This window comes from Ursus americanus, chromosome 1, assembly GCF_024610735.1.
Source record: "Ursus americanus isolate L20-20 chromosome 1, mUrsAme1.1.p, whole genome shotgun sequence".
NCBI classification, from domain to species: domain Eukaryota; kingdom Metazoa; phylum Chordata; class Mammalia; order Carnivora; family Ursidae; genus Ursus; species Ursus americanus.
This window is the reverse complement of record NC_142127.1, coordinates 64,146,876-64,168,889: the sequence shown is the minus strand read 5'-3', so window position 1 is coordinate 64,168,889 and position 22,014 is coordinate 64,146,876. Positions and strand designations below refer to the sequence as shown.

Below are 22,014 nucleotides of genomic sequence, written 5' to 3'. Positions count from 1 at the left end.
CATACAGTTGTGATAACTAAAAATGTCTCTTGATGTTACCAAATGTCCCCCTGGGGGAGGGGAGCAAAAGTGCTCAGGATGGAGAACTTCTGCTATAGAGATACTCTCACGAAGCCTTCCTTCCTAGCCAATGACCATCGGGACTGTCTCTCATCATATGTCCTTGGTTTTAACTAAGTTAACCTGATAACTTCATAGTCACAAACCAGCAATCTGTCAGAAGACGGACAATGGTGTGCTGAGTTCTAATTGCACATGACACTTAACCTCTGTAGATCTGTTTCCTCATCTGTGAAATGGGAAAATGCCATTTTACAATCTTACCAATTCTAACACTTCATTGTGTGTGTGTGTGTGTGTGTGTGTGTGTGTGTGTGTGGTGAATAAAGTTCTTGACCATTGGGGTATTATTAGTCTTTTCTATTTGTGGATGTTTAAAGGTCGCCACCTAGTGGCAATATATAAGTACTTTTTATTGTAGATGGCTAAGATTACTACTAGAGTATCCTGGGGGATGGGTGGGAATGATAAATAGAATATTTACCTTAATATAAAATGTATATAATTCAGCTCACTTTAGAAATATGAAAATGTGTGTTTTAATGTGTTCCCAAATTATAGTTTTTGTTTTCAATGTTTATCAGTAGAACTGCTCACATACTATATTTTTCTTACTTTCACTTTTAATTATGTTCACTTAATTTTGAATAATTTTTACAAAATTTTTGTTAATTTTAATCTCAATTTGCGTAAGAGTAAATCATGTAGGCTATTTAGAGTAGATGCTTTGGAGGCACGGAATGCATCATGAAGTAAAGTGGGCTGTCTTCAGAGTGGACTTTGAAACATGATTATTAATCACAGAGGGACAGAGAAAGGACATGATTTTTAAGGATTAATATTACCTAAACTTCTCTCTACTCTCATTGACACGAAATGTAGTTTTTGGTGTTGTCTTTAGAACTCCCCTTGGGAGCAGAGATGTTTCAGCTCACTTTTTGTATATAATAATAACTGATTATCAATTAGCAATTTCATATTTCAAAAAGACATTAGAAGTTTTCCACACAAGGCTCTTTGAGTAGACCAGACTACTACTTTTTCTGTGACACCATATGAACTTCCAGGAAGGTGATTTTGCTCACCTTCCAGGAAGGTGATTTTGCTTACCTTCCTATGATCCAGGAATCCTAGATAGCAATTAAAATCAGCCTCTTAAAAGAGTTCAGTGAATTGACAGTGGTTTAGGAGACAGAAAGTGTTTGACTTGATAAAGGAGGAGAATAATTTTATGAGAAATTCGTTTTTAAAGTGTGAGTTTTTTAGACTATCTAATTCTATTTGAATAGATAAGTTTGCTTATATTCCACTTTTCCAGGAAGTAAACATATTTATATGAATCTATATAAATGTTTGAATATATTAATTAAATTACTGAATAGCTGTTATGCCACCCTCCCCAAAGCCATCATATGCAAACTGCCCCCTTTCCCATCTCAGCTTGTTTGATATTTACTCCTTCTGCAGTATCAGCTCATATTTTAATTACTTACTAACACCAGGAGGTGTTCTCATGTTTAGGCATGAGCAGCTTCTTTTATTAAACTCCAATTCACGTACCATATTTTTCTTGATCCCTGCTTCTAATTATAAAAATCGTGCTGACTTTAGATTTCTTTGGTCCCTTCTTTCTTTTGAAAGTCTGTTAAGACTCTTCAGGGTTAAAAAGTCAGAAAATGCTTCACAAGACTTGTGGGAATGGTGAGGTTGGGGGATGGAGCATTTCCAGAACTGAGGACGTGGCTGTTCACCAAGCTGCCTTCAGAATGTGGGCTGGGAGGAGGGTGGAATTTGGCAGCTAGGAATCATTGCTCACTTCTCTGAGAACTAGACTTGGCTGGGTCACTGTGCCTTTCCCTCTGTTTCTCATTGGTCTGGTCTACCTTTGGGGTGGTATGGAAAATAAAGTATGGCCAGACTTGAAGTACTAGAATAAAGAGGATTGAAATATGAAAATGTAATAAGCATATATTGTGTCCACTCTGTGCCAAGAACTATACAAAACATTAAAAAATTGGAAAGATGGAAAAACCACAAACCCCGGTCAAGGGGCTTTCAGATATTTTTTTGGTGGAAGGAGGTTAAGTAGGCACATATATAGTTAACTATAATCTAAGACAAGTGAATTTAGAAATTTTGAAGCTTATTCTAGAATACTGGTGAACTGAGTATAATTTTATAGTTATTCCAAGAAGGCTCATTACTTGGGATTTAATACATCAAGAGTAAAATTTTTACCCAGAATATACCATGCCCTGATGGAGAGACTGTGACCAGTGCTAAAATCAGCAGTGTCAGCAGAGCTGAGGAAATTACTGTAGGTGGCTGGATTGCTATTGATTTTTTTATAGGACTTTATTTTTTGTAGGGAAGTTTGAGGTTCACATCAAAATTCAAAGGAAGGCACAGAGAGTTCTCATACAAGCTCTGTCCCCATACACCCATAGCCTTCCCCATTAGCAGCATCCCCCATCAGAATCCATAGTTACATTAGAATTGCTCTTGATGCTGTAAGTTCTGTGGGTTTAGATGAGTGTATGCTGGCACATAGTCATCATCACAGTATCACACAGAGCGTTTTCACTGACCTAAAATTCCTCTGTGCTCTGCCTTTTTATCTCCCCATTCCCACCCAACCCCTGGCCACCGCTAATCTTTTTACTGTCTCTATAAATTCGCCTTTTCCAGAATGTCGTAGAATTGGAATCGTACAGTATGTCTATTCATTTTTAAAATAATGAACACTTCATCTCCATCAAGAAATCTGTGCTTTTAGCTTTCTGCTAAGTACATATTTGGCAATGTGTTCTAATTTGCTCTGGCTTGTGTTCCCAGGGTCCTCGTGGTCCTCAGGGAATTGATGGAGAACCAGGTGTTCCTGGTCAGCCTGGTGCCCCAGGGCCTCCTGGACATCCATCCCACCCAGGACCTGATGGCATGAGCAGGGTGAGTTCATTACATTATTCAGTGTTATATTTAGATTATATGTTAAGTTTTAAAATTTTTATTATTGAAGGATAGTTGACATACAGTGTTATAGTAGTTTCAAGTGTACGACATAGTGATTCAACAATTCTATACATTCCTCAAAGCTCACCATGGTTAAGTGTAGTCACCATCTGTCACCATACAATGTTATTACAATATTATTGATTATATCCCCGATGCTGTACTTTTCATCCCTGTGACTTATTATTTTATAACCAAAAGTTTGTGCCTCTTCATCCCCTTCACCTATTTTGCCCATCCCCCCACCCAAGTTTTTGATTTATTATTATGATTTTAAGTTGTCTTAATTCAGATGTTGGCCCTTGACTGTAAGAACAGCTAAATGAATGCAGTTCTACTGTGCAGCAACAATAAAACTAAGACATCCACAGAGAATTGTTGGAAAATTCAAAATAGCATTTTTCAAAGTACCCCTTCAAATTATTTGTGCTTCTCAATGTCAGTCCTGGGCTCTGCAATTTTGTTCTTTCTGTTGATTCTAAGGGACTACTAATACTCTCCCCTGTATAAATTGAAAAGAGCAACATCTTTATCCTTCTGCTGTTGTCTAGGCTCAGAATGCTCACAAAATCTGTGTCATGTCCTCCAGAAGGAGGGAGGATGACACAACCAGTATGATGTCTATGGAACAGGCCACTGAGTTGACACTAACAATGCTATCTGATGATTTCCCAATTTTAGTTTCCTGCCAGAAATAAAATAAAACAAAATGTCTTTCTATCTATGCTTTCTAATTCTTAATGGCAGACATAGAGGATTTATGAGTAGATGCATAGCAAAACTAGGGAACATATGGAGCCCTGAAATAGGATTTTCGTTTTATAAAAACTTAACACAGTTGCTTCTCAACTGATCACAGAAGGAATTGCTAATTTATTTTTCCAACAATATGCACATTTTCCCCCACTAAAATCTGGAAATTAACTGAACTCTTGGAATATATATGGACAGTTTTAGTCAGTTGGCTTACCAGAGTGTGTGTGACGTGAAAGAGAATAGATAAAACCATTGCCAATTCTTGGAACAGTCAGAAAGTCATTAAAAGGATTATAAAATCTTTATCAACTTTTATAAATACAGTTAAAATTTACTGGTCATGAACAAAGAAACGAGAATACCATCTAAGTAAAATAGCCTGAAATGGAAACTGGAATCTTCAGGACAGATGTTTTAAAAGCATCGTTTAGGCTTTGTGCAGACATTTGGAATGCTTCAATTGTGGGAAGAAATCAGATAAGAAGATTTAAAACTGCTATCGATTAGCCTGGCAGAACGGTACATGCTTTTACCAAGTGGGAGACATCTGGCCCACTGCAGTCGTTGTTCTGAAAGAACACAGTTATAAATTACTCTGAGGAAGAGTGTTCAATCAAAAACACAGACCATGGAAAAGAACTTGAGTCTCTTTCTGCGCTTTAAAGTCAAAAGTATAAAATGATTCTCAGAAGAGTCATTCTGAGAATCCCAGAGAATGTGCATTTCTCAATTTAGAAGTTTGTTGATCTATGTCTTTTACTGTGGAAATAACATGAACACATTGCTTTTACAGCCATTTTCAGCTCAGATGGCTGGGTTAGATGAAAAATCTGGACTTGGGAGTCAAGTAGGACTCATGCCTGGCTCTGTGGTAAGTGCAGATTTTACTGATAATCAGAGTTCTTGTGGAAAATAACATTATATGAAACAAGGTTTGAATTAGCTAGTTAAGAAGTAATATATGTCTTCTTAAACAAATCCATCCATCCATTAACTCATTCAATTTATTTATCAAACCCTGCCGTGTACTAATTAAAAGCCCAGTGGTGTTCCTTTCATAACTGTGCAAAGAATTTGTTGACTTTAATAAAGGGCTGCCTGTATATTTCATTTAATATTTGAAGAAAATAAAAGATTTTAAAACAAAACCCATACTTTTTACAGTGCTGTTAGAAACAGTGATTTGGCAAAACTTTGACATGGGAAATTTTGCCATTTTAATTTTCATTATTTCCTACTTAATATCCTCAGACTGCCTATGCCAACAACTCTAAAGTTTCCTGACTGGGCCTAGTAACCATTCCCATCATCTTTTGAATTTCTTCAGCTTCCAAAGAGTCCCATTTTCCCTGGGCAAGTACTTTAACCTGAGTATTTGGAGAATACAATCTCACTGAACAAATTAACACTTATCCAACCAATTCTCCCATGCTTTTTTGCTCATAACATAATTCGAAGGCATCCCAGATTAAAGGAATTTCAGGCAATAGCCAGTGTAAAGTCGGACCACATACATAACCACCCCTTTTATCCATCCTTAAACATTGTTTGTCTGTCTGCTTTTAAAATCACTAGCAATGTGGGTTCATTCAACGATTACCTTGGGATATATTTATGAAATATATGTGTTTTCATCCATTGGAAGTCCAAATTGCATATATGTTTATTTTTTAAATCAATTCAAAATAAAAATGTAAATTTTTGCCATAAGAACAAACTTGATTTTGATTTAATTGATTTCTCTTTTTTGACATTTCAAAAATTATATGGATATATGATTAATACAATTTTTTAAATGGCATTTTCCTTTTCTTCCCTTTGTCATGCCTCAGTGTAATCATTTCATATTTAAATGGGGAAAGCCTATGTGGATACATTAAGTGTATGTTATGAAAGAAAGAAATAATCCAGAAATCTCAGTGCCATAGATAATTTTAAACTTATATTTAATATAATCTAGTCAATGTTGCTGATAGCTTCCTAAGTCTTTAATTCAATCTGCTTATTTAAGTTTAAGAGTTATCTGCCGTGATGCCGAAGAACTCAATAGACAGTTTGAGAATTACTTTCTGCCTGCCAGGATTTTTCTTTTGTTGGATATTCTGGTTTAACAGAACCACCCCTGAAGCATGCAAATGTTCTTGTCCCAAAGGCACTGGGTGTATACAGGCATATTCTTTTTTCTCTTTATGAGAGTGAAAGTATGTATAAAATCATCCCAAATGTTGCCCAAACTTTAATCTTCTTGAATTTAGCTGCATTCCAGATGAGTACAAATGGAGAATGTCATCATCTTTCACTGTCAAAGCTTCACTTTTCCAGATTCTAAGCCTGATTCAACATTTTTGAAATGTTTGGCCTAATTGTCATGAACACTATGCAACTTTTCTTCTCATTTGTTTTTAAGGGTCCTGTTGGCCCAAGGGGACCTCAAGGCTTACAAGGGCAGCAAGTAAGTCTTTTTATAATTAAACTACATACTATAGCAAAATAAAAACAAATACAAATAAGGTCTCTGTGACATGAGTGCTTTCGGTTGGCCTTTAAATTTCATATTGTAATGCTCACTTTGAACACGCTGTATTCAATTAACTTTTACTCAGAAATATATGCAGCATGTTTTTCAAAGTTTCTGCGTGGGGCTAAAGTTTTATCATCTGGTTTCTTTATGCGACCGGCCTCTGATACAAAGGAATTTTATATGCCTTTGCTTCTGAAATAACAGATCATTACCTCATGTCATAATGAAAATGCTCCTAATTGGTTATGTGCTAACTCTGAGGGCTGTGAAATCAGATCATAGAAGGCTACCGCCATGTGGTGTTAGAAACCACAGTCAAGGTAATCACTCCATGGATTTTTAAAAGAATATAATACTATACTTTCTTTCTATAGCATATCAAATACCAATAAGATAGTGTAGCACTGTTTTAATTTTTGTAGTGATTTGACAGGCAGCAGGAAATAATTTTTCAAAAGAAAGGGGAAAAAAGAATTCTTAGCTCTGTCAAAGATCTCATATTGTCATTTTCATGTGTGTGGAGTCTTACTTCAAGCCATTTTATATTACTGCCCTTTGTGAATAGAAGCCGTAGTTGGTGATAAGGAAGGTGATGGCCACGATCATGATGATAACCACCACTGATGGGACATTCACTCTGTGCCAGCACTATTCTAGGTTCTCAGCGTGCATTTGTTATGGAGAGAGTTATAACAGCCTAATGAAGTAGGTAGCATTATTATTCTAATTTCACAGAGTAGGAAATTGAGGTTTAGAGAGATTAAGTAACTCACTCAAAGTCACAGGGCTGGAAAGTGGTGGAGCCAGCAGTTTAAGCAACTGGACTATCCTGCAGGAATATATGATTTAGCATTCTGTTTTTCTTTGGTTTGTATATATAATTTACATATAATTATATTTATTTGCATAATTTGTTCTCAATTTCAGGGTGGCGTTGGCCCTACAGGACCTCCTGGCGAACCTGGGGAACCTGGACCAATGGTAAATGTCACGTAAGCACGTAGCCCCAGTCAAAGATGGGTGCACCGTCATAATGTCGTGAGCTATTTATTTTGTCAGCTCTTTCCTAACGCAGTGAGAAGTTAGAGTCCAGTTCAGGAGGCCTGTATTATGTGCCTTGTGGCAGAGTATTTAAATTCAGAAGCTTTGAATATGGTTAGCAGACCATGCTGAGATATTTGCATTTGTGAAATTAAAATTTTTTCCTTTGAGTACATAATCTGAGGCATGCAACATAAAATTTAGAATATAAATAAAGCTATTTTCTCTGATATTTTTCATTTGTCTCAAGAATATTTTAGATTATATCATTGGTAGGTATAGGCAAATATAAGTAAATATTCATTTTTTCCCTTTCATTTTGCTTTGTTATTAGGGTCCAATAGGTGCACGTGGACCAGAGGGCCCTCCTGGAAAACCTGGTGAAGATGTAAGCTGCCTGCCTTCATTCTGCTTTGAGATGCCGTGGTTAAGAAGGAGGCACAGTGTTGACATGGATATTATTCATTAACTCCCCATTTATTTTCCTCACTTTTAGCTTTCATTAAACACACGTAAAACTGGAGAACTCAGAGTGTAGTTTTATAAAAATCTGAAAGTGTTCTTAATTTCGATGGTTTTATATTATTAGGTTCTGGCTTTTTCCTTGCACACCCCCCTCCCCCGCCCTGCCCCACCCCTTTCCATTGTGATTTGTCTGTAAGATACTAGAATTGCTGTCACAATCACCACCGCTTTTGCTGGTGGAACCTCTGAAGTAAACTTAAAGAAAAAGACATTGCTGTGATGCCAAAACATCATTATGAGGTCTTCATTAAATGGAATTTTTTTAATGTATTAATAGTATAGCGCCGATATTGCTTTCCAGTGCTGAAAAAGCCATTTCTTCAATTGGATTTTTAAAGTTAAGACTCAACTTCAGGTTTTAACAGTAATAACACATGATCTAAGAACAGAATACAAAAACATATTTGCTTTTCTGGATTTTTTTCTTAGTTGTACCAAAGTTGAGGATAAAATCATGAGTAAACCATTAATTTCTGTGTGATACTAAACCAAGTAAATATTTTTTTTCTCTTTGTGTTTCAAAGAGATTTATTTAAGCAGATTGTGTTGAATTTGGTCATAAAGAAAATATGTCTAGTAGTTCTTAATTATTTTATCACAAGAAAAGAAATGACTATTAGTGTTCTAAGAAACTGTTTTAATTCAGTACCATATGTTGATATAGAATTTCATAACATATACCTGTATATGTATGGGTGTGTAAATTCTGATGTTCGTAAAAAGGTGAGCTAGGTCAGATGAGTATAATTTATATTAATTTCTTTCCAGATATATTAATGAAACCTTCACAACTGACTTGCTGTAATAGATTGCCATCAGAAATAGAGCCAGTCTCACTTTTATACTGTTTAGAACATTGAGCATGAGCTTTCTTTTGTGGGGGGGTGGGGCATGAGCTTTCTAAAAAAGACTTTTATCTGCAATTGACTTGTCATCTAGTCTCAGAAGGGAACATTCTAATTCTCTTTGCTTCCCCCTCACCTTGTTTGTTTGTTTGTTTGTTTAAAGGGAGAACCTGGTAGAAATGGAAATCCCGGTGAAGTGGGATTTGCAGGATCTCCGGTAAGTTTATACTTATCGATACAATGCCATAGAGGCAAACTTTGAAAAGTAAAGAACATTAAAATTACCTTACATGTTATATACATGTGCATTAGACACTACCACCAAGATATGTTCCCTTCTGTCATTGTGAAACAGTACATTTTGCCAGAGTGATAGTTAATTCCAATTTCCTGTTTTGTATTGGCACTATATGAATAATCCTCCCAGAGCTAGATAATTATTTCATAACCTAACACGAATACTCTCGAAACTGAGTGTCACATTTACAAAGTCACCAACCTGACCTATTTCTATTTCACAAATTCCTGATCCCATTTGTCTTTTTAATATTTTTAATTTGTATTGTTCACGTGTCAAAAAGAACAGCTTGAGAGTTTATTGATTTTTTTTTTATATGCTAGGAACAATAAATTATGGACAGGATGCCTCTTTGGCTGCTCCTCAAACCCTCACTCTGGCTGAAATTCTTGATCGATGTTCTGGACCCTAAAATCTTATGACGAGATACACTGATGGCCAGCACTCCTAAACTAGCTATTCCCCCTCTCCCCCCCTTGGCTTACTACAGGGACCTGTCTCTGGTAACACACTCCACCAGAATTCAGGACCTGGGCCACTTGGCCGTTCTCTGAACCCACCTTTCCATCCTTACTCACATTACTTTGATAGGCCCTCTCCTAGGATATGCTACACAGGCAATGGGGAAAATTAGAGATAAGTGAGCAAAAATCCTCTCAACATTCTTGCTTTTAAAGTTTCTCCTTGTCTGACAACCCCTAACTGGATTCAACCTTCTACCTCCTACATTTCCTATACTTTTCTAATGTTTCTTCCACTCAGTACAACCAGCAGTACTGAATTATTCTCCATTTACTTCCTGAAAATTGATGAAGTTCAATGCTGGGATTTTTTTTTTAAACAAATGAGTGCTCATCTTTTAAGGGAACTTATAGGGCTCCAAGGATTATTTAGTTTCAAATATAATACGTATTCCCTAGCTCTCTGCTCTCTCTCTTCCCTTTCCTCCCCCATCAGCCTGGGTAGTCAATGCAGACAAAGGCATGAGGTTTAGTCATTAGCACAGATGTCCACGTCAGCCAATCCAGGCTCGAACGTTCCATCCTGCTGCACTCTTGCACATCCTCTCAGTGTGGGCCCTCCGTGGGGAGGAAGCAGGCCCTGCCAGCATGTCACAGATGCACTCTGCAAGTTCTGTGCAACAACACATGTGGTTGGGGTGTGATGACAGTCTCGGGTCAGCAGAAAGAGAAAATTTTATGAGTACTGGCACATCTGGTTCATTTTCTTGTTGTATTAGAGATATGTAATCACATGAGAATTCCCTTGCAGACCACGAAAACTCAAAGTTCACTAATTATTTGAACCAGCATAGCTCAGTAATTCTCCTATAGGCTGAGTGTATGGAGTTTCCTGCTCAGGAAAGAAGGGGAACAAATATCAGTAAAGGGGAGTAGTCCAGTGGACAAACTTAAAGGAAATTCTTGAAGGAATCTTAGGGATTCCTAAGCAGGGCTGTGTAAACAGAAGAATTAGTGGAACTTTATTTGTTCAGAGAACATGGTTTGATGTGCCCTGACTGTTATAACCCCTCCTTAAAGCACTACAGAAACATTTTCCCTACAAGAGGTCACAGAGGAATGATTGCTTTGCTTTTATCGCATGAATTTCATTTACCGAGTATTTAGTACACATGTATGAAGGCAATGATGTACAGAACAGAAGATTTTGCCATTTGTCTAAGATTGTGTTAGCACAAGAGAAGTTCCTTAGGAAAGGTTTAGGAAAAGTGCTGTGAGTGTTAAGAGAAATGTTAAACCATTTCTTCAGTTGTTTATTCAATAATTATTCATTAACTGCCCACTCACCAGGCACAAGGCTAAGTGCCAGGGATATGCAGATTAATAGTAATAATTGATAATAATTGATACATTGATCTACGCTATCAGTGTACTCAGTCTACTGGTGCCAGTGGTAATGGCCTTCAATTCAAAACCAAATTAATGTACACAATGAGAATAAGTGAATAATTAAGTCACTGGTTCCTTATCTATTTTAAGAGGGTATAAGGAAAAAGTTGCAAGCATCATTTCAAATAGTCATACCATTTGGATTTAATTTTCTGTTTGATTTCTATTGTTTTATAATTTACTATGCTTAGGTGGAAGATGCATAAAATTAGCATAAATTAAGGAATTATTGAGTCTAGGATCCAACTTGTTCTCTCCATATTTCTTGACCAACCCTTCTGTTGGATATTTCATTTCTTCAGTTATCTTTGAAACAATCACAGATCCATAAAGCTTCTCCTGAAGATTTTACTTAAAATAAATTTTTGATCACATCTTAATGTGATCTTTCTAATCCTATTCTGCTGCCAATATTTAGTAGTTCAGGGAAAATAAAACATGTTGACATGTACAGACGTATTTATTCTTCTACCACAAGTAAAGTACAATATAGAGAAAGCATAGTTTTCCTTAAGTTCCTTCCCTGACTTTTTTCCACATACATTGATCTAATTGATTCCGACATTGAACATGTTGACTCAGGCTTATTTTCCTGTTTTTTGTTCGTTTGGGTTTTTGTTTTATGTTGTTTAGTTTTTTGCTACTACTTATAATACAGTGTTTGAAAATGTCATCAAATCAATACCTGGCACTAATCAACGTCTTTGTGTAAGTCATGTTTCCATTCCTAACAGTGAGTTTGCTTTGCTAATTTTGATCACCTAGGTGTATTTTGACAGATTAAAGTATATTGCTCCTTTCTCTTCTTTGGTATTTTGCTTAAAAAACTATAGTATTAGATTTTTTGGGAACAAAAATTATATTAAACAATTTCCTATTCTTATTAATGACGCTCAAATGTCTTACCTATTTTTTTTTCACAGGGAGCTCGAGGGTTTCCTGGGGCTCCTGGTCTTCCAGGCCTGAAGGGTCACCGAGTAAGTTCCTTTGCAATCCTTTCAGATACTATGGCTTATTAAGTAGGGTCTTGGGAGCATTACCTTCCAAATCTTTACAATTCTATTTGTCAGTTGTCCTTAGCTGGCCATGGTCTCAGTATTCATCTGTGGTTAAAATATTCACAATACTTTTTTATATTTCCTTTGAATTTCATTTGATTCTATAAACAAATATATTTTGTGTCCTTACTATATGCTGGATACTGTACTACAGAAGAGGACACAGTGATGAACAAGAAAAATCCATAGCCTTCAGCTTCAGGCTAATGAGGGTTACAATTACTCAAAGACATAATGACTACATAGTGGAATAAGTGACATGATACTAGAGAGTGCACTAGATAATGGGAGGGGCCCAGGCAGCCTGGATCTGGAAGGCCATAGAATGCTTTTCTCTTTATAACTCAAGATAATTAATATGTAATTATTATATGTTATGTACATATATAGAATTTACATATCACTCAAAATGGAGGTAAAACCTCCATTGCAGCAGCAATGTGTGCTTGACCACACAAGGTTGAAGGGTGTGTCATGGAACCAAGAGAACTGTTTCTAGAGAGGATTCTATAAAGCCTGGTGCCCATCTAACAGTGAAGAAAATTTCCATCGGTGGTATTAAAGAAGGTACAGAGGAATATAATCTGAGAGATTACTTTAAAAGTATGGCAAGATTGAAACCATAGAAGTAATGGAAGACAGGCAGCCTGGAAAAAAGAGAGGCTTTGCTTTTGTAACTTTTAATGATCATGATACAGTTGATAAAATTGTTGTTCAGAAATACCACACTATTAATGGGCATAACTGTGAAGTGGAAAAGGTCCTTTCGAAAGAAATGCAGTCTGCTGGATCACAAAGAGGTCATGGAGGTAGATCTGGCAACTTTATGGGTCATGGAGGAAACTTTGGTGGAAGACGAGGCTATGGGGTGAAGATGGTAGGAGCAAAGGTAGTTAGGGAGGAGGTGATGGTAGATGTGATGGATTTGGGGATGATGGTAGCAACGATGGTGGTGGTCCTGGTTATAGTAGTAGAGGAGGCTATGGTGCTAGTGGACACCAAGGAGGCAGATATGGTGGAGGTGGAGGATATGATGGTTTCAATGAAGGAAGAAATCTTGGAGGTAAGTATGGCGATGGTGGGAGCCATAATGATTTTGGAAATTATAGTGGACAACAGCAATCAAATTATGGACCAATGAAGGGGAACAGTTTTGGTGGCAGAAGCTCGGGCAGTCCCTATTGTGGTGGTTATGGATCTGGCAGTAGAAGTGGTGGATATGGTAGCAGGAGGTTCTAAAAAAAACTGAGAAGAAAAGGCTATAGTTGTTAGCAGGAGAGAGAGTGAGCAGTTGTCAGGAAAGCTGCAGGTTACTTTGAGACAGTCATCCCAAATGCATTAGAGGAACTGTAGAACTCTGCCACAGAAGGAACAGTGATTCATTGTCAGAGAAGTTACTGCAGCTTCAACAGGAAACCCTTCTTGCTCAGGGCTGTCATCGCCCCAGTTTGCAAACAGTGTAGCTATTGATTAATGCAGTGTGGTGTCAATTGGATGAGGTCTTTTATCTGTTATAGCTTTTTCTTTTTTGTTTCATTATATCAGGTATGTTGCCTGTAAATTGTGGTCGTGGTGCCAGGAATAAAACGTTAAGAGATTTTTAACTTTTCAATGTTTGTGTCATTCAGTTTTTCTACATTGTAGTACAGAAACTTTAACAAAATGCAGTTTGAAGCTGTTTCCTTGTGAGTTAACAAGTAAAGAAGATTGCTGTTAATTACTATTTTGTGTGAATTTTGCTATAGTTAGCTGTACAGAAACACTTGCTGACTTGCAGTTTAAGGGGAATCTATTCTCTGCATTTCCAAACCATGAAATGAATGGGCTCTGACATGTGGAGAAAATAGGTATTTGTATGTTTGCTATATGTTTTAGATAAATAAAATCGGGTATTTGGATTAGCATATTTGTGAATTTAATAGCATTAAGGTTTACCCTCAAATGAAAAAAGATCTCAAAATTCCGGAAAAAAAAAAAAGAAATTTCATATCTATCTATCTATCTATCTATCTATCATCTATCAGAAAGCATGGCTGATATTTGATAAGTATATACTGGCTGGCTTCTGTTTGGAGTAGTTGAGCTTCTGATTAGAATGCTTGCTGCTGTACTAGTTATTAATTATTCTGAATGTCATGCCTAGCTATAATCCATATTCTATAACTGTATAAACTCCACAATTACTTGTCTTCTCTAAAACCACTATAGGTTTTTCATTTGTAGCTATAGATTAAATTTCTGTGAAGTCACAAAAATCTGAAAAGTGAGAACATTGCAAATTAAGAATGCTATTTTAATTTTCTTTGAATAGGCTTTCAAAAAATGTTGAGAATTTGGAAACATTCTGGGTAACAACTTTAAATATCTGTTTTTATAAGGCACTTTCTGTGAGCTTATTTTTGGTTCTTCTTTTACACATCTGAGAATTAAAAAAGCAGAAAAATACAAATTTATATTTTTCTCCTTAGGGACACAAAGGTCTTGAAGGCCCTAAAGGTGAAGTAGGAGCAACTGGTTCCAAGGTAACTGTATAAAACCTAAATCTAACCTCACCGTTGCATTTCTGGTTTGCTTCAAGTGCCTACCAACTTTTCAGAACCCCCTTAACTTTTGGAGGAAAGAGGAGTATGAAAAAGAGATAGCTGAGTAGATAAATATAATTTTTCGTAGATGAGTGGCAATAGATTTGGCAGGATACATGACATGGCTTAACTTTGCCACCAAGAATAGGCATCATGGCACTGGGTTTCTGCCAGTGTAGGATGGGTGTTTTCCTTACATGAAGATGGTACTATGAATTCACCCTCTAAAACACATTCACTCTTTTTTCTTCTTCAAAAATATCTGAGAGGTTTAGGTAGTTTTTTAGCTCTATTATTTAGTACCTTTTTGATTCCAGGCCTTCTGGCCATTGTTTCTTCCCAAGATTGTTTATGTTTCAGGAGAGAGAGAGAGACCATAATTTAGTGGGAAGCATCATGTGAGATATGTGTGTGTGTGTGTGTGTGTGTGTGTGTGTGTGTGTGTGTGAGTGTGTGTGTGTGTGTGTGTGTGTGTGTGTATACATTGGCTTTATTTTATTTTTAAACTTCCTATAATAGATCTTAAAGGAATGTTAGTTTTAGCTTTGTAAAGTTTTACTTGAGCTAAAGTATTATCATTCATAAACATATAACTACTTTTTTGATACTAATTAATGTGAACAGATGTGATAGTTTCATCAATCTTGTTTACATCCTCACTTTTATTTTATACTTTTTTTATATACTTTTTTTATAGCCATTGCATTTTGAGAAAAAGTAAAACAACAGGATTTTGAGGTCCTTCATTTCAAGTATGCCTTTCAAATGCTCAGTTTGAAAATATACTTTTAAAATGACACACACATGGAAACAGTGATGTGAATATCAGCTGTAGGCTTTTCATACTATAATGTAATCTCATTTTTGCTTTAGGGTGAAGCTGGCCCTACTGGTCCAATGGGTGCCATGGGTCCACTGGTATGTATCAATTTAATTCTTTGGGTTTGTTTTGTTTAGGTTTGGTGTTGTTCTTGTGTGGATTTTTTTCTTCTTTCTTTTCTTTTCTTTCTTTCTTTTTTTTTTTTTTTTGCTTTTTAGACTATATTAAGAGAATGTTTAAATGAAAAACAAAATGACATGGAGAAAATATGTTAGCTGATGAAGTAATCTTGATTACCAGCTGACAGATAAGCACATCCAGAGAATTGCATAGAATTGGATAGAAAAGGCTTTTTGCATTTCATGGTTTTTCTTAACCATTGAATGCTCTTATTCTTTTTCTATAGTTAGTGTTCAAATCAGGATTATTGTATATTTAGCCCATTATAGCTACATTAAGTGAAATCTATTTAGGTAAGAGGCGGTAGGTTATGAATCCGCACAAGTGGAGGTTTTTTTCAAACACAAAGTTGCCCCTAGAAATACTATTGTTTGGTGGTCAATTATATTGAGTCTCAATTGAATTGAGTGATGTAGTCAAACTACCTTAGAATTCGAAGAAGATGCTTCAAAGGTGTTTTTTCTCTCTCGTCTGTAGGGTCCAAGGGGAATGCCAGGAGAAAGAGGGAGGCTTGGGCCACAGGGGGCTCCTGTAAGTATGTGTATTTCAACTCTCTCAAATGAACTGAATATGTTTTTTAAACGAGAATATAGTACTGGTTGCCTACTTTTTAATTTTTCACTTTTTATCTTTGCTTTTTACTTTGAAATAAATCTATGTTTACAGAAAAGTTGCAAAGATAGTATAGAGAATTCCTGTGCACCTTTCATCTAGCTTCTGTTAATGTTAACGTCTTATATAACCACAGTACATTTGTTGCCTACTTATATTAATACCAAAGTTAAGAAAATTATAAAAACCTATAGCAGCATGGAATATAGTTCATGGAAAAAAATATAAAATTTGGAATAGTAATAAAATTATGATAATAGGTACTTTTTATTAAGCAGTTATTATATGCCAAGCATTCGTCCATGCTTTATTTCATATTCATCACCATCCTAAAAGGTAAGTACTATGAGTGTACCCTGTTTAAAGAGCTGAGTTTCCTGATCATCTGTCTTTGATTTATTTTATTATTTATTTTACACTTTTTTTGTTTATTCATGATAGAGAGAGTGTGAGCAAGAGCAGAAGCAGAGGAGAGGGGCAGAGGGAGAGGGAGAAGCAAGCGCCCCGATGAGCAGGGAGCCCTACTTGGGGCTCGAACCCAGGATCCTGAGATCTGACCTGAACCAAGGGCAGATGCTTGACCTACTGAGCCACCCAAGCACCCCTGTCTTTGTTGTATTTTAAATGTATAGATTGAGAAATGCCCTTGCTGTCTGCCTATGTACCTTGAACCTAGCTAGGTAGGGGGCATATTCAGTTGATTCTCTTCACAGCTCCCTAAAGGTTAGGCTATACTTGCTAATATTTCAACCTTGCAGTTCATTGTATTGCACCTGCTTTAATTTGGACAATTAAGGACTGTACCTAGCCTCTATCATTATGAGATCTTATCATCCCCATTAGTATTAGGAATCCCAGGTTTACAACATCCCCTACTATTACCCCTTGCTATAGAAGACAACCACCTTCGAGTTTCTCTATAGTACCAAAGTCAGGGCCTTGATTGGGGAGAAGTGAGACCCTCTCAATAGGCCCTTGCTTATCCCGTTGAAGATAAAGTGTCCTCTGGAAATGCAGAAAATACTGTAGAGTATAGTCAGCTGTTGCTTATCCATCCTTATACGGTATATCCAATCTCTTATGTTCACTTCTCTGTGCTCTATTCTACTATCTGCCAGGGCAGTTCTGGCATTTCTACCTCCCTGAGTGTGGGCCATCCCTCTAAGTTTCTAAGAACCATCTCCCATATTAACACCATTTTTCAGAGTCTTTATCAGAGTGTTAAATGTGTATCATGGGAGCGTATTTCTGTACTATTAAAGTTCTCCACCTTATGTCCTTTCCCTCACTATGTAGTACCCTCAGGACCTACTCCCACACATTCTCTTTTGGATTCTGCCTCTCTGTGATGTAAGGACTCATAGCTCCTTTGGTGTGTATCTTCCCTCTGTTATCAGAAGCAGCTTTTCCAGGGCGCCTGGGTGGCGCAGTTGTTGAGCGTCTGCCTTTGGCTCAGGGCGTGATCCCAGCATTCTGGGATTGAGCCCCACATCAGGCTCCTCTGCTAAGAGCCAGCTTCTTCCTCTCCTACTCCCCCTGCTTGTGTTCTCTCTCTCGCTGGCTGTCTCTCTCTGTCAAATAAATAAATAAAATATTTTTTAAAAAAGCAGCTTTTCCTCAGCTCAGTTAGTTTGTGACTTGAGGCTAAGTATTGATCTGGTGGCTGAGCAGCAGGAACAGGTGGTGGTGGTGGCAGCATATGTTGTCTGGTAAAGTTGAGGCTTCCGCATTATCTTTAAGCAAGGAAGAAAAACCTGTTAATGGTGGGAATGGTGGGAATTTCTACAGGCCCACAGACTTCAGAGTTGAGATTTCAAAGTTCTTAAGCTATCCCAGTACCAAACTTCATTCCTCCTAATCAAGAGCCCTGACCATAGGGCATACCAGACTTTCTATGTTTTAGAATTCAACCTTCTCAAGAGCTCTTGAAGCTTTATCAAGACCTGGGCCCAATCTTCAGCTTTTTCTTCCCTCTGATTGTGGAAGATGACAATATTTTACAGCTCTTCCAAGGAGTCTCATATTGACGATAAATCACCATTAGCCTCTCGTTGTCTTTCTCCAATGTATTCATTCAACAAGATCTATGCAATTCCGTTAATTTTATAATTGCTACTTCGTCGAATCCTTTGCAAGTGCCTGAGCTATTGTACCCATAGCCCTTTCTCTTACACTTGTGCCCTATCTCAGTTTGCCACTGGAGACAATATTTATTGCTGCATCACCACAGGATGTCAAGAGTGAGTCATACTTCATCTATCACGAGCTGGTCAGTGAGGAATCCAGCTTTAAATTTCCATTTTCGAGTCTGCTTTCTTGTACTTCTCCTGGCACCAATGGTATTAGGGTGTCAGGTCAAGTTTCCTAGGAAACAGCATCAAAGCAAAGACGTGTGCAGGAAATTTATTGGGGAGTGCTCTCAAGCTACATTTGTGAAGAAATGAATAAAAAGCAGGGTGTGACACAGGGAGAATTTAAGCTGGATTACGATTACAACAAAGACCCCAGTCTCCATGAGTCCTCAGTTCCATGAGAACTATGGGGTTGGGATGGCTCGTCAGACTCGTCTTGAATGGGGGTGGGGGGCAATCCTTTGTTCTACTGCACTGACCTTGGAAGAGGCATAACCTCGGGAGTGCTAACTCTTTAGCTGAGGGCAGTTCATGGGGGGGGTCTTAACTATACCCTATCAGCTTACGGCACTTTCAGCAGTGGTAGAATGATTACTTAGTGCTGAAGGAAGATCGAGATGGACACCAGAGCGCTCACTACTACTTCATTTCCTCTGTGTGTGTACTTTATTTTGTTGTTGTTGTTTTTCCAAGGAGCACATTCCCCCTCTGAGTTAATCTATTAGAAAGACTGAAGTGTACACAATTTCATTGTCTTTGAGCTCATTTGATTGAAAATCATACATTCAGATAAAAAGGATCAGTTTAATCAGTTCCGTTTTTTCAATCTTGCTTTTTCTTTGTTATTGTTGTAAGGATGGAAGTGTTTATTACGACCTTATCAGCGTCGTACAAAAATGTATTTTTATTGCTGTTGACCCAGTTGAGGTTGTTGTCGGTTAACTATAATATTTGTTCTTCAGTTTTTAACATGGGAATTTTTATAAAGCAAATGAATTATGAGCAAATACTGTAGCAAATGTAATTTTATCTTGTCTCTTTTGCTCCTAATTAGGGACAACGAGGTACACACGGTATGCCTGGAAAACCTGGGCCCATGGTGAGTTGTACTACTTTCGTATTCATTCATTTATTGTTCCATTTGCACATTTGTTAACATTTACAGAGCACTCACTGTGTCCCAGACACTTGGAATAAAAAAGTGGTAAACACATAGTACTTATCTTTGGAAACTGCCTTGTCTATCAAGGAAGAGAGATATATCAATTAATATTGTAGCGTAATGCTGTTGCTAAGTGCTATGCTGTAGAGTGTAATTTGAAGTTCAAGTATGGAAACCTACCTGTACCCATACCTATAGGGAGATACAGATAGATATCAAGGAAGACTTAAAGAGGAGCGACTTTCAAGCTAAGTCTTGAAAGATGAGTATATAAAATGAGCAAGAATATAGCATGGTCTATAGGATGGATAGATGAAAAAAACATGATAAGCTCAGGAAACTATGAGGAGGGTAAATCAGATTTGAAATTATTTGCCCTTAGGATCTTTCCTGCCTTGTTCTTCATAAAAAAGAAAAGAAAAAGATAAGAAGAAGAAATAAGTATAGTTTAAAAGGGATTTTATTACTGCAAAACGGATGGAATTACAACACAGTCCTCAAAGAAGAATCAGGATAACCTGGAATGGAATTTCTTTTATACTCACTCATTTCCTTTAAATCCAGGCTTTAAATCAGTGATTTAAACTCTATGTACGCCTTCCCAAATATAGAATAGTGACAAGCGTGAAGAAAATCACTCAAATTCTTAAGCATCATTTTTATAAAGTGCAGTCCTGGATTTTGGTACAAAACATAACTTTCTAAAGATTGTATTACTTCGTTAACACAAAGAAAGTACATTTCTCGGGGCGCCTGGGTGGCACAGCGGTTAAGCATCTGCCTTCAGCTCAGGGCGTGATCCCGGCGTTATGGGATCGAGCCCCACATCAGGCTCCTCTGCTATGAGCCTGCTTCTTCCTCTTCCACTCCCCCTGCTTGTGTTCCCTCTCTCGCTGGCTGTCTCTATCTCTGTCGAATAAATAAATAAAATCTTTAAAAACAAAACAAAACAAAACAAAACATAACTTTCTAAAGATTGTATTACTTCGTTAACACAAAGAAAGTACATTTCTCAAGAAACAATTGTTTCAAACAATTTATGTTTGTGACTGACTTATGCTCTAATACACAACAACAAATGCTTAATACACCTGGACATGGCTTTTAGCACTATTCCATATCAATATTGGAAGGTACTTATAATAAAATGACATTATCTTTGTGATTTGAAACTACCAAGTGGATTACTCTTATGCATCAAAATACAGAATATTGTCAAAGAATGAAAAATGACTCAATTAGATATTGATTAAAAAACATGTCTGATCACTTTTCTGATTTCTTTTAATAGGGTCCTCTTGGAATACCTGGATCATCCGGTTTTCCAGGAAATCCTGGGATGAAGGTAAAATGTTAATATATTTAGCTCTTGATTACAAGAATTACTTGACTATGTGAATCCCAAAGTGAAGAATGGCATTTCATTAATTGTATGGAGGTTGCTTAACTAAGGAAAAAGCCTAGAGCATTCTCAGTGTCTATTGTGGTAGGGAAAAAAATAACTTTAAAAAATTTTTAAATGAGATTACTAAACACTATGTAATTAAAAGAGGATTACTGATAATCATACAATTGTAATATCAAAGAATCTGTTGCGTTAGAACTCCTAGACAATTGTAACAGCTGCTGGCGGTAATAAATGGCAGAATGTTCTAAACAATAGGAGGTTAAAATAAATCAGAGGTTGTCAAAAGGCTGTTCTCTCACACAATGCTGGCTTTCACTCCTCCCCCTGCCCCTACCATTTACACAACCCATTAAAGGAATAGGCAGGGAGGCTATTTGGCTTTCCACACAGGAATGGATTAAAGTATTCTGTTGGGATGATTTACATTTGTAGGGAGTCACAATTTGTTCTTTCCGTATTTTGGATGATAAATTCAAGTATTATAGTAGGAGGTCGTTAAGGTTATATTAGCTATATTAGTGAATACATTCAGAACACTGCTCTCAAATTTTGAACGACACAATACATTCGACGACCCCTCAAACCTAGTTTCCCCTTGGCAATAATTTTCTTCATCTCAAAGAAGGGATCTACTCACAAGATGGTGCTGTACAAAAATGACTGTGGCCATGGCACTCACCTCACTTCTCTCAGTCATGTCTTCTCATGGAATTTCGCTGAAGGTTAAACGATGCTGTCAATCTAGATCTAGGCTTCCTGTGAGTGCTACTCAAGTGGGCTTTGAACTGTTATTTGAAACAAACAACAACAACAAAGTCCATAGCTGACATTTCAAATACTCTGAAATGTGAGCGTCATCAAGTCAAATTATTCTTCAGGCTGTCTCTAACACTGTCTTTAAACTCTGTGCTGCAGAGATGTGGCTGCTTTAAAATAACGCCTTAAGTCATTTCACTACCAGTCCTTCATTCACTGAGCACTCACTGTGCACTTGAGTTCCCCTCTGTTTCTGATCTGCTCCCCAAAGTCCTAATCCTGCTGCTACTGACTCTGGCCATGAAGGCCCTTTCTCCCTGTGTTCCCTGATTAAAATAT

General features: G+C 37.1%; 1 protein-coding gene and 1 pseudogene across 2 annotated transcripts in view; both read left to right on the top strand.

Annotated features, from left to right (window-relative positions):
• COL5A2 (collagen type V alpha 2 chain) overlaps positions 1-22,014 on the top strand; it is a 136,942-nt gene that overhangs the window by 76,946 nt on the left and 37,982 nt on the right. For both annotated transcript variants that reach the window (XM_045806308.2, XM_045806307.2), the window contains exons 7-18: positions 2,896-3,006; positions 4,619-4,696; positions 6,233-6,277; positions 7,274-7,327; positions 7,722-7,775; positions 8,921-8,974; positions 11,889-11,942; positions 14,492-14,545; positions 15,479-15,523; positions 16,083-16,136; positions 19,404-19,448; positions 20,803-20,856. In XM_045806308.2, the coding sequence (XP_045662264.1) occupies positions 2,896-3,006; positions 4,619-4,696; positions 6,233-6,277; positions 7,274-7,327; positions 7,722-7,775; positions 8,921-8,974; positions 11,889-11,942; positions 14,492-14,545; positions 15,479-15,523; positions 16,083-16,136; positions 19,404-19,448; positions 20,803-20,856 (702 nt within the window). The remainder of the gene's footprint in view (positions 1-2,895; positions 3,007-4,618; positions 4,697-6,232; positions 6,278-7,273; positions 7,328-7,721; positions 7,776-8,920; positions 8,975-11,888; positions 11,943-14,491; positions 14,546-15,478; positions 15,524-16,082; positions 16,137-19,403; positions 19,449-20,802; positions 20,857-22,014) is intronic.
• On the top strand, positions 11,953-14,485 carry LOC148110778 (heterogeneous nuclear ribonucleoproteins A2/B1 pseudogene; annotated as a pseudogene).